At 35.2% G+C, this 14,095-nt stretch overlaps 1 protein-coding gene across 1 annotated transcript in view; it reads right to left on the bottom strand.

Moving 5' to 3' along the window:
• Cntn5 (contactin 5) overlaps positions 1–14,095 on the bottom strand; it is a 494,625-nt gene that overhangs the window by 305,077 nt on the left and 175,453 nt on the right. Inside the window, exon 7 of the mRNA XM_076841939.2 lies at positions 10,689–10,791. Coding sequence (XP_076698054.2) covers positions 10,689–10,791 — 103 coding nt within the window. The remainder of the gene's footprint in view (positions 1–10,688; positions 10,792–14,095) is intronic.

The raw sequence follows: 14,095 nt of genomic DNA on the forward strand, positions 1-14,095 counted from the left end.
CTTTCATATATTAGTTCATTCCTGCTTCCTTTTGAATATATACAGTTACATGTTATGTTGATAAGTAACTTAATTCAGTCAACAAATGTTCAGCATATACTAAGTTAGTAGGAATTAATTTAAGAACCATTCATTGTGATAAAAGAGATAAATTTTAGAGGAAAGAAAGAAAAAGATAATTCAGGGTTTATACTTAGGGTTACTCTCTAAGTATTTACCTGCAGAAGCAGTAAAATCGGTTTTATGTAATTAGATCTATAGCGAAGCCCAGTCTACTAGAACCCCAGTCTGGACCAAAGCTGTGGCTCAAGGGACTGAGGAATGTCAAACAGGCTAAACAAAGAAGTGACACTTGAGCCAAGAATTAGATCTGAAATCCAAAATAGACATCAGATTTACTGGAATAAGAGTAAGAGGAAAACCAGGAGGAAGGCCTGGGGAATGGTAGACATCCAACAAATAAAAGGCAGATAGCTGGGCCTCCAGAAAGCAGTACAGAGGAGCTTAAAAAGTTAATGCAACTTCAGTGAAATTGTCTTTTACTTAAAGTACATATGTAGTCTTATTTACATCAGATATAAGAAAGCCAAGCTAATGCAATGGTAAGAGACTTGAACTAAGATAGTAGCAGACAGAATAGAATGGAAGAAATAAAATCTAGAGCTTTCAACAGTTGACAGATTTGGAAAGATGGTCTGTCAGAGGTCATTGAGGCCAAGAGTTGGAGGCAAGATACTTGGATGTAAGTTAGGGAGGAGGGTGTGTCAAGGATGATAAGAATGGGAAGTTCAACTTAAATGCTATGTACATATTTTCAAAGTTATTGAAATGATAAATACAAAATGTAAATATTCAAAGAATGTGTTTGTTTCCTAGCTACATTTCCAACTTAATATCAAATAAGAACTGTATATGAGAATATTTTAAAATTCGAAATTGATCTTTCTTTAGAGGGCAAGTTTTGTTCTAAATATTGGGAAAAAAACAAGTTTCTAGTAGAACTGTCATTTGGAATTTGTGGGTGATGACCACATATAACTTCACAGAAATCCAAGACTCAGTTAAATAAAGAAACTGAGGTCGGGGGAATATAAGATTTGCCTAAATTCACTCCTGTTTCTAGCCCCTTGAGAAATATTTCTGAGATGTAGTTAGAATCTAAGTGAGATGTAGTACTAGCCATCCAGTACTAGGCACAGGTTCATTTTAAAGTTCACTGAGGTTGTCCCCAACTTTTTGATTAAAGTTGCTTCTTTTATTGGTGCACTAATGGCTCATTCAGGCATTGAGATTCTGTATCTGGTGAATATTTTTTGGGATGTAGAATAAAGTAAGAAACTTCTGATGGGCACACTGATATGTTATATCCTCATTATGAATTTCAATATCCAAACATATTTTGATCTCACAGTCAATATCCAGGGAAGAGTAGATCTATGGAAACTGCAGGCTGATTGATCAAAAATAAAATGATCAGATGAGTCTAAGCTGATCTAAATAAAGATCTCAGTCATTCAGGCTTTGAGTCATGCCCTGGTGACCTGTTTTGCACAATAATATTTCTAATACTCAATCATTAAGATATTTCAGGGCATCCAGAAAAGTCTTTACTCTGATGAAGTGTCAATACCTCTTTGCAACTGAAAAGTGGTACAGCAAATTGAGAAAATCACTAGTTTCAGAATCTGGAGATCTGGTTTTGCCTGTACAGCTTTCTAGCTGTTTGGCCTTGCTAAGGAAGATTAAGTGGGCCTAGGACAGCACTGGAAAGATTGTAAATATTATATCAGTTAACTGAGTCTAAATGTGAATAATAAAATCTGTCCTATTTCCCTAGAAATACATAAGACCTCTGATTACAAGAGTAAATATGTAAATAAAATATTCCCTTCCATAGTTGGCACTATAGCAGAAGTTTGAAAATGTAAAGAGCATAGAATGAAGAAGTATCCAGCACTAATCAGAGTAGCATACTCGCATGTCTTGGTCTAGTGATTTCTTACAGTCTTACTGCTCCATCTAAAATTGAAGCTAGGCTATGCGCTATGTAATCTCTAAGGTGTTTTCTGCACCTGTCCCCTCTGGGTACCACCTGAAATGAGGATACCTCCTTTGTCTCAGCAATATTAAAACAACCAGTAGATCACAAAAGTAAAATTTATTGACTCCATAATACACTGCTCTCATGTGAGATCTAAACATTTATTGATTCCTAGACCTACTAACTGACTTATTCCCAGATCTTCTGTCAATCTAATGATTAAGTAATTTTATTTTAGCCTGATAGACAAATACCATACAACTCCGATTCATTTTTAATTCTTACAGCCCTTAGTGACTGGCAGTTCCAAATAAACAGCATTAATAAATCATCAATCTGTAACTAAAGAGCAGATTCTTTCAGGAACATTTGCCAGTTGCAGACTGTGAGAAGTCTCAGAGGAATATTTGTCATTCTCACAGTTACAATGGGACACAAGAGCAGCCATTTGAGACAACTTGGCCAAGGACTGAGGGGAAAAACAAATTATTGCAAAAATGACTTTATGAATTGAAAACTGGTGATTTTTATTTGCAATAAACATATAAAAAGAGAAAAAAAATTACTTAAAGTCTTCATTTCCTAATAGTCATTCGATGGAGTGTAGTAAAAGATGATTTGTAAATGCTATCTGAAAGATAAGCAGGAACTAAAAAGAGCAGGAAATTGAATGTGTTCTTCCCTCCCACCTCACCACCAGATTTCAGATGAATTTGGAAAGGTCATTCACATAATTATTACAGTAACTGGTTCAAGACCTTTTGAGCACAGCTGATCTGATTGTGTGTTAATGGCTGCAAAAGCAAGATAAGGAACATGTAAAGTTAAAAAAAAGTCTGCCTGTAACACTATTTGCTAACACTATTAGCTTTCAGGATTGTCATGGTAGATAAACCTATGTTGCTTTATAGCATATGGCTTTTTTATTACAAAATAACCCCAAGTTTGCCCTTGTGCATGGGGTCACTTAAGCATCAGTGACCAGATCTTACATTTTGTTGGTGGTGGCTATTTGACGTATCTAGTGATCTTTCTCCTGTCTGCAAAAGGTCACATGGGGAAGTGAAACCTGCCAGAAAACTATAGTTAATGTAAATGTGGTAAGAATTTTCAGGGAAAAAACAAGTGAACAGCATCTGGAGACATTTGTCTGACCAAACCAAAGGCAATAACGTAGTCCTGCAATGAAAGATGGACCACATTTCTCAGGCTTGAATTCAATTCAGCAAACTTATTCAGTACCTGCTGCATATAAGAACACTCCAGGGATCAAAAATTTCAGCACAGTAAAAAAGAAAAATATATACAGCTGTCCCAGTGGGGCAGGCAAAATGGTGAAATATGTATGGCCAATATATATAGTTGTTCCAAAGGTAAGAGATTGGATCTCAAGAAAAGCAGGGTGGATTTAATGGAGAAGTAGCATCTTACCTAAGTCTTATACGTAGAACAGGATGGTGATGGTGGGGTGTTTTAGAGTAAGGACACAGTTTTACAGAGCCATAGACATGGAAAAGCATGTATGGCAGAGGTTCAGAGAAGGTTGTGACTAATTAGGAAATGAGTCTGAGAATGTAAAGTGGAAGTGAGGCTCATTTTTAAATTACCCCTTCTCAGCTCTGGCCTTACGGTGCTTTATGTGCTGGGGTTAGAAGTCAGAAAGCCACATTTCTTCAGGGTCAAGAGGAGGAAGTATGAGTACACTACAAGGCCAGAAGGGAGAAGGGACACATTCCTTCTGTGTAAAACAATTTAAATTTTTTCAAACTTCTTAGACAAACTTCTGTGAATGCTACCCAAGCCAATCCTCAAAGTTCTGGGTCCTAGCAGGATAGTTCTGAGATAATAATTTTTAATAATTCTAACCCCTCCTTTCCCCACTGGGCTATTTAGTTACTAACTCTCCACATTTTTAAAGTTTAATTGTTTACTCTGTTACCTAGTTATCAACTTGCATAGACTGGACTTAAAATTGAACACATCCAATTAAAAATACTACCAACTTTCAATTTCATACCTCTTATGGTTTGGATATGAGGTGTTCCCCAAAAGCTCCTGTATTAATGTAGATGGTGAAGTTATTATGAGAGCTACAAACTAATCAATTGTTAATAATTTGAATGGATAACTGCATTATAACTGTAGACAGGTGGACTATGCCTGGGGGCAATGGTTCACTGGGGGCATCCCTTGGGGATTATATATTTTGTCTCTGCTCCTACTTGTCTCTGTTTCCTGGATACCATGAGTGGCGTAGCTTTCCTCTGCTAGGCCCTTATTTCATGATGTTCTGCCTCTCCTTAGGCCCAGAGCAACAGAGGTGGCAGACTATCCACTAAATTCTAAAACTGTGAACTGAAATAAACTTTTCCCCTTCTAAATTGTTCTTGTTGGGTATTTTGTTCTTAGTGACAAAAAGTTAACTGAAATGATTCCACACCTGGAAAGAACCTTTGAAATGAAATATTTTGGGGGCCCATAGGGACGCCTTAATTTACAGCTTTGTTATGATTAAAATGTGACGTGTCCCCCTCAAATTCATGTGTGAGACAATGTAAGAAGGTTTAGTGGAGAAACGATTGCACCATGAGAGCCTTAACCCAATCAGTGAATCAATCCCCTGATGGGATTAACTGAATGGTAAGTGAAGGTGGGTGGGGCATGCCTTTGGGTATATATTTTGTATCTGGCAAGTGGGGTCTCTCTCTGCTATCTTATCATCATGTGAGCTGCTTCAATGTGCCACACTCTTCTACCTCATCTTGAGCCCCAAGAAATAGAGCCCATTGTCTATGGACTGAGACTTCTGAAACTGTTAGCCCCCAAATAAACTTTCCTCCTCTATAATTTTTCTAATCAGTTCTTTTATACACAGCAGTAAAAAAGCTGACTAAAACATATCCTTTCTCCTCTTACCTCTCAGATTAAGTGTATTAAGTCTAATTTTTAAACATAGATCTGAGAAATATCACAGACAACCCTTCTTCCTCGCTTCTGTACTCAATGCTGAGCAAGAAAACCCAATATTCTTCACTGTTACTTCATACATTTGCCACCCACCAGCTTACTCCATTACATAACACCATAGTTGCCAAAAGGTAGCTAATTAATCTGCCTGACTCTATCCTTCTATTCTTAATATTTATCTTAAGTGTAGGTGGATGAGTTGCCAGCAAATGAGAATGTTCAAAGTTTTCATTTCTAACCCTGACCTGGATCATTTCTCTCCTTTCAGGGAACATTACATCTAAATCATTAGAAGACAAATGGGCATTATTATATTCTTACAGCAGTGCAGAAAAAGAGCTTCCACTTCCTCTCCTGATAACCCATTTTCTCTGTAACAACTCATTTTGTCAAGAACTTCTACATTACACCCAATCTAATTCTTCTAGTTTAATACCATACTGGTAGAGTTTCATTCCCTCCCTACCTTGTTGAAACTGGTAAACAGCTTGTGAGCAGTCTCTTGATAATAACCTTCCATATGTCTAAAACAGCCTTTTCTTTCCAAAGTAATTAATCCCCCTCCATTTTTATGCTTTGCTGTATTCCCAAGCCTTTGTATACCTCATTTTCCCTTTGGAGCATATTTAAGCATTTCCCAGTTTTGGGGAAATACCTTTGCAAAAATTGACCAATAACAAATATAGTACATTACAGTCACTTTATAAATTCTATACTCAATGTTGTGTAATACTATTTTAAGAGTGATTTCTAGGACTGAACTTGTATGCTGGGGTTGTGCTTTGACAATAGTTCCCCTGTTGGGGAACTATTTGATTTTTGTGAAATTAAGACTTGAGTGGAGATTTACTTAGAAGAAAAATTGCAGTATTTAGTTTTCCAATTTTTATTTTAAATTAGATAGGTTGATAAACTTTGGTGATATCAAGAGATGGTGAAATTGATGCCATAAAATATTCTTTTTTTCCTTTAAGAATACAGAAAAGTATGAACATATTTTAAAATGATCTGTGCACTGTGTTCACATTAACTTTATCCTTTAATTTATGGTAAATGAACATTTCCATAGGGACAGCTCATAAGGAGATAAAGGCACATGTAAAATAGGAATAAAACTGTAGTAAAAATAAATAAAACAATATTTTTATATTTAAATATCATCTAATTTAATGTTTTAAAATAAAATTTTAAAAGTTTAATTCTTTTAAAAATCAAAGACATTTCCTAGTGTACTCTATCAAAGGTTCATGTGATCTTGTTATGAGTCAGAGAAAATCCAAAGGAAAGAAAACCTGTTTTTACTATTGTTCAGTTTCACTTAGAAATCAAAACAAAAAACAGGGCAATAAATGTCTCTAGCAGTAAAAGCTGACACCATGGGGGATAGGTCATTCGGTAGGTATAGCTAATGTTTATGTTACAACATTGAGATCGGAGTCAAGAGATTGTGGTAGTAGACCCAGTTATGTTCAGGGAGACAGTGGCATCTCTTTGAAAACAGGAACTGTGGAAAAAGTTCTCATGTCTCTAGGACATTGCCTGGCAAGCTGGGCTCTCAAAACCTTCAAATCTGCATTCAGTTATTTTTTTTCAAGGTATATTCATATTTACAAGATGAACTATGGAAAAAAAACACTTTTTGCTTTTTGGCACTTGTGCATTAATGTGAATCATCTCTCCTTGAAAAGAATTATATCTAGAAGGTGTGTGCTTCAATTAATAACATGGTAAAAATCTGGAAATCTGGATTGCCTCAGCAAAACCTAGAGGAGACAGAGTTAGTAACAGCAACATCTTTGTGTTTATAATTTTCTCCCTGTTTGTTCTTCAAGCCATTATTGCATCCAATATTATTGTCTGATATATATTTTTAACTCTGTCCTTCACTCTAGACTATAATTAATATTTTTATTCCTGTGCTGAAAACAATCTCCTCTTATGAGGCAATATATCAAGGGAGTTTTTTTGTTTTAATTGTTAAGAGTAACTATGACATGAACATTCTAAGTTTGAAATAAAAGTAAAATTTTGGTTATACAAGATAAATAATTGCTAGAGATATGGTATGCAAATCCTACCTATAGTTAACAATATTGAATTATGCACCTAAAATGTCATTAAAATGTAGAGCTCATGCTTTCTTATCATGATAGTAAAGAGATGGAGAAATAGTAGGTCTAAGACAAGAAGCTACTTGATGAAGTGAGACAAGAATAGGTAGAAAAAGATGGGACAAGAGTATGAGTACATTTGGAGATCTATATCTATATCTATCTATCTATCTATCTATCTATATATATATACATATATAAGGGGGCAAGAAACAGGTGTTTAGTGAATGTATAATTATTTTGGGGTGAAGGACAAGAAAAAAAGTATGAAGAGCTTATTATTATTCATTACTAACTGTTGATTGGATTAAACACACAGTATTTAATTCATTCCTTCAACAAGCATTTCCTGAGTGCTGTGTTCCTGGTTTGACGGAAGACAACAGCAATATACAAGTGAGGGATAGTCATGACTCCAGCCTTCACAAGGCTTAAAACCTAAAGAAGGGAGTTGGGCTGGCTGTTCTGTTTGCTTCCCTTTCCTGTCATTCTCCTCTTCCCTGTAGAACTTTTACTTCTGCTGATTATAACCTCTGGCTTGCAAACAGACTTCTGGTTGAGTTCTAGTTGGCTTCTTGGGAGGCCATAGAGGAGGTCAGAAGGTATAAGAAAAACAAGTCTCTTTAGCTGTGTTCTTGTGGCTCCAGTGATTATAGCCCCTGCTGAGTAGTCTTTGGCCTATTCTAACACTACCTGATTCTGGTATCATCATCTCCTCCTCCCTTGTACTTCAGGCTTAAAAAGTGATACTAGAGTTCACATATGCACAGTCTACATATACCTTCATTTCTCTTTGTGGTCTTCTTAACCCTGCTCACAGATTTCCACCTTGACCATTTCCTACACTCCATTGAACCAACCATCTATGTTGGATCCTGTTTCTAGCTGCATTGTTAAGTTACAGGAAGTTTTTAAGTGTGGATATATGTATGCATATATATATATGTATATATGTATATGTATATATATAAATTAAAACATTAATATTATATCTATATAATTATATTTAACTTTGTGTGTGTGTGTGTGTGTGTGTGTATAAATAATCACATTAAGTATTATAAAGAAAAGAACCCAAGTATTTTCAGAGAGAATAATGAGTTTGAGTTAGATAAAGTGGTTACAGATGGCTAACATGTTCACAGCTGGAGCTCGGATTGTGGCTCAGTGGCAGAGCGCTTGCCTCTCATATGTGAGGCACCGAGTTTGATCCTCAGCACCACATAAAAATAAATAAATAAAGTAAAAGTATTGTGTTCATCTACAACTAAAAAAAAATTAAAAAAAAATGTTTACAGCCTCTTTAGAAGCTTTTATTGCAGTGGAGGCAAGAGAGCAGGTGGGAACCACCATGGAAAAACAGGCGGGGAGTGTTTGTAGAAGGGCAGACACCAAATGAAAAAACCACGAGATGAAAAAGAGGTTGAAATGCTCCATTACAGAATTTGATTATAACACTCCTTTGAGAAACCAGTGTCCTTTATATTGATTGAAGAAACTTTTATGTTAAAGCCTTCTATGAAGACACACTGAGAGGAAGAATCAGCCTGGGGTAACATCTTGCCCAATATCTAGTGCCAGATACTGAAGTTCTCAGAACAAAGGCCCTCTAGAGCACCATACATTCAGAAGGAAGCAGCTCAGATGAGCTGTTAGAACTAAGCCAATGCTCAGCCATTAATTTGAAGTTGCTGGGATCATGTTGGGACTGGATGATGACCCACTCCAACATGATAACATGCTGGAAAGGAATTAAGGCATGTCAACATGTTATTTCTTTGATCTTGTTTATTTTCAGGAGGGTGGCAAGTTATTCTACAGATAGTGACAGCCTTCTTTCTTTCCACATCTGTGATATTTCACAGGAAGAGTATCAAATGAACAATAGAGTCCTTCTTGACATAGGTGGTATGTGTCTTTTACCCTCCCTTGTACTTATTTAGTTTTGGGAGAGAAGGAGTAACAAAAGAGGAGTGGAAAAGTTGAAGAAAATAAAGTATTAAAAGAATACAAGTGATTTAACTATTGGATCCTATCTAGAAGGAAAGAAACTTTAAGCATCAATTTACTAAGCACATTTCAAGTCTTCCCAAAGCAACCAAATCTAACTTATTAAATAAGCTTGCCTGGGGAAATATTCTATATTGTTTTTTTCTCTATAAATCTAGTTTTCTAATTTGTTTTACAATATGACCTCCCTTTGTTTGTGGCTTTAGTACAAATTCTGGCATTTAAGAATTAGTTAACTGCAGGATATACAAAAACCTTTAGCATCAAGTCAGAATATATTATTTTTGCATTTATCAGAATTAAGCACCTTATGTGAGACATTTTCCCTGACACTACACCATGGAGAAATGGTAAAGAACAAGACTTTCAAGGTATTTAATATTATTCCCTTAACATTATGCCTTTGGATTTAGGAAGCTTCCTCAGATATCTACCTAAATATCTTCTAGGCTCATTTTAATTCCTTAAAATATCTTTCTACTTATGGGAATCATTTTCTTAAAAGAGGGGCTGTACAATAACTTATTTTATCTTTGGTCTATTATGAACTTGTTCCTATTTACATTTGAGAATTGCACTGACATGTTATTTCAGTCAGTCTTAAAATTAAAACAAATGGTGTTTACTATATTTATCCTGAAACCTCCAGTTAATAGCTGAGTTTCTTCTGTTTACCAATATTTTTCTCACCCACAGGCTAACCCTACTGCTATAAACACATTTATGTAGCATGTTTTATCTCCAAGTACTTTATAGTTATGATGTGGGAGTTAGCTCAACACAACTGAAGCTAAATGATTAGTAACTGACAAATGCATTTATGCAAATTATAATTATATGATATAGAAAAGACCCTGAGGTCTTATCATAAAAATAACACTATTTAAAATAAGTTATAATACTCTAATCAAATATGTTCAAAATTCCACTCTTGCCTCTGATCCCAATACCTATACTGTAAACATCATTGACAAGTGACAATATATGGTGGATTTAAGTCCTCAGAAATAGAATCAATAAGTATAGCAAACATTAGAGTGTGATATATTTCTGTCTGTCTCAAGGAATGATAACAAATTGTGTATATCATCAGCTTGGGTTATCATGATGTTATTTCTGGAGATTCTGAAATAATCTAAGTATTATCCTTATAATTTCTGTACCATTTTCATAATCTACATAATTTACATCCTATACATGAGAAGCAGACAGTAGCTTTTTCTTTTTCCTCCTCTTATTTGGAGCATTGCTGAATGAAATTAAGGATGATACTGAAATATAAGGCATGGAGGCAAAGACAAGTGAAGCTTGTCTTTAATTTAGAGAAATTTCCTTTTTGTTAAAATGACAAAATTATATACATTGCAGTCCACAGAAATGACTAGGAAGAAAATTATAATTGGCTACTTTGCCAATTCTCATTTGTCCTTCTTTTTGAAAAAATGTATAGCAACTATGGGGCTTCTGGGGAAAGAAAATCTAGCAAAATAAATGATCTGAAAAGATTTGTCACATTTTAATAAACAATTGTGTCTAATTATAGAGGAGTATGTACTTACTTGCCAAGTGCAAAGCACTCCATCTTAACAGTGGTTCCCCTAGCAGCTGTAACCGTGAAAGGAAAATGCACCTCAATTTTCGGCTCATATTCTCCCATCACACCTGGGAAATAAAGAATAGTCTTTAAGCATAAAAAGAATGTCACAATTTCTTTTCAATCTTGGAGATGTTATACTGAAAATCACTGTGGTTTGGTTGCTAGTGTATGTTTGATGACTATTAAAATTTTTGATGCATTGAAATAAAAAGTACACTTAGGTCCAATCATTATGATGAAATCGTGCTCTTCCCTTAAGGATTGGGTTACATGCCTGTTCAAGACCATTTAAAGTGATAATTATTGAAAAGTGTTTATCAACACTGGTAATTCATTTACTGAATATTCTCTAAAGTAAATAATTATGACCATTCCCAATATTAAATAATTGTGTTGATTTTTTTAAAAAAACAAAGACATCAGAACTTTATCATTGCCAAGTTAATAGACATTTATGAATCAGAGACCCTATGCTTATTAGAAGAAATAGTAGGCCCAACTCTCCATCATATCGGCTTTGAACCAAATTCCTCAACAAGACTCCTAAAGTGCAAGAAGTAATCAAGAATCTATAAATGGATGGTATGAAACTAAAAAGCTTCTTCACTGTAAAGGTAACAAAGAACATGGACAGAAAGATACTACAGAATGGGAGAAAATCTTTACCATATTCAATTCAGAACATTAATCTCAAAGTTATACAAATAATTCAAGAAGATTAGTATCAAAGAAAACCCCACAAATAACTCAATCAATAAATGGGCAAAGGGACTGAATAGGCACTTCACCCAAGAAGAAATACGAATGGCCAAAAAATGTATGAGAAAATGTCCAGGTTAATTTTCTGTGTATGTTCCCCATGCTATTAGGTTGATCATATTATCTGAAATTATTTTTCATGAATTTAGTTGACTTTCTATTCTGCCTCACAAACTCATGCATTTCTTTATTGGTGGTGTTTAAATGAAACATAAATCTTCAAATATGTGTAATGGTGGGTCTTTACCACATTCCACCAAACCTTCCCCTTCAGTTCAAGATACTTTCTTTTAAGGAAGTTGGAAACTTAGTCTCTAGATCCATGTGTTAATGTTTTTCTTAATTTGTTCTTTTTAGATATACATGACAGTAGAGTTTATTTTAAATTGAAAATCCACAGATATTCAAGTATAGGAATAGAGCTATGTACACATTTGGGCATTCCTAAGAATAGTTATAATTTGTATAAGTAGGAGAAAGACAGGACAAAAAGCAAATAGTGTGCTAGAAACAAAGAAAAAGAGATGGAAAATCACTGTAAATTGGAATATTATTTTTTCTGGCATGTTGGTATATGAATGAAAATGATATAGGATAAATATGGAAGTATAGCTGGAATTTGAATAGTAGAGGGCCTGGATTCTCACAGTAAAACATTTATACTTCAATCTGCAACTTGTTTGGAGCCACTGAGGTTTTGATTAGAGGAATGGCATTTTGCTGAGAATTACAGCAGTCATAGGTTAAGTCAATTAGATTATTTCCATATTCCAAGATAGAAGCAATAAAGGCCTGGATTTTAATGATCAGAAAAGTTACTAGATGAGAAATATCAAGAAAGAATTGAACTTGCCAAACTTGGAACAGAATGTGAAACAGAAATTAGGGTGTTGGCAGTGTCACTAAGGTTTCCAGCTTGAGGGGCTGGGTGATGTCAGTAAAAGAAAAAAAGAAACACAGCTACAGTAGAGAAGTTTAACTTTGAAAGACATAATAGGTACTCAGGAGCAAGTGTTGGTCCACATAGTGCAAATAAAAGAATGAGACTAAGAATGGGTTCCACAAAGATGATAAGCACTTAGTGTCATCATTTAAAGCTAGCCTTTAAAGTTGTGAGGTTGGATAGCGCATTTACCTACTCAAAGTCTATGCACTAGCTGAGGCCTAGTGGATTCTGGCTCTAGGGCTATCAGATAGCCCTGGAGTTAATTATCTCCTAAAAAATAAGATTTTGATCTCCCTTTGTATAAAGCACCAGAGAAAGAACAGTATAATTTAGCATGGATGCTGTTGTGAGGAGACTATGTTCAAGGGTGTCTATATCTAGGAATACATGCAGGTATATGTTGTTGTGTATACATGACTCTCACTGTAATTTTTTTTTTTGCGTGTGTATGTGTATGTGTGTAAGATGAGGAGACAGAAAGAAGCCCACACGGATAAATGATATAAGACATGAAGGTAAGATAAATGTGACATACAAAGGAATAGAGGGTAGGCCTGGCAAGGAAAATCTTGTATATATTTGTTTCCTATGTAGTATTTGAGGTAAGCCCTGAAGAAAGAACCTGGACAGTTTTAGATGGGGACTATTCAAATAATTCAAGATTATCTGTGCTTTCCATTCTAGTTTCTTACAAAGCAATTTCAGCAGAGAAGTTATCAATACTGTCTCTTACACAGAGACTGGATTTCTAGGCCTGGCTCTGCTAATGACTAGACTGTTCCATCCCTGACAGTCCAGTGACCTCTGGACTTCATTTTTCTCATCAGTAAATTGAGGGGATAAATGGGAATTATCATTAACATAACATCCTGCTTTAATGAGCTGACTCCCTCAATTGCTTCCTTTTCTAATGTTTGCTGCACATCAGGACCCTGATAAATAGCAAGTGAATTGAGTGCTTAGCACTATCGTATCACTCAAAACAGATGTTTAAGCACATCTTCTCTATTTCTTTTTCAATAATGTTCTACTCTTCTGCTTCTCTTTCTTCCCCCCAAATCTCTCTCCCTGCCACGCTTTCCAACTTCTTTTATGCCCTCTTCATGTTCTCTTTCTTTCCCTCCTGTCTCTTCTAGCTATTAGAGCAGCAGGATTTGGCCCACTGGTGATACTTATAAACTCGACTGAGTATATCCAGTGGTGTGAAGTTTGCCTTTGATTCCCTCTTACTTATAAGCACCATATAAAGACTGCTAAGCATCCTATTCAGTAACTATCTTTGCTAAAATGAAACCATCTTCAAAGTCAGTTTCTGGTTTCCCCATCCATTTTTAAAATTGATTCTGTAATGTCCTCTCTTTTCTTCATGATGATTCAATACCAACTGATTTATAATGATGCTTATTAAACCTAGGCCTCCTACTGGCAAGTGTCCCTGTGCTGGAAGTTAGAGTGTCACAGAGTGCTGGAGAAAGGCAGTGGGACTTGGTTCTAATTTAACAAAAAAAAAATTCTGTCATTATTCTACTAAATTGTTCAAAAAGCTATCAGAGCACAGGGACCTCAATCTCCAAAGCACCAGTAATTTGTTCTGATTTCCTTTACCCACTTAAATAAATATTTCTTTAAGAACTCACTTTTACAGTAGCACATTTGTAGTCATT

This window comes from Callospermophilus lateralis, chromosome 2, assembly GCF_048772815.1.
Source record: "Callospermophilus lateralis isolate mCalLat2 chromosome 2, mCalLat2.hap1, whole genome shotgun sequence".
Taxonomy (NCBI): Eukaryota; Metazoa; Chordata; class Mammalia; order Rodentia; family Sciuridae; genus Callospermophilus; species Callospermophilus lateralis.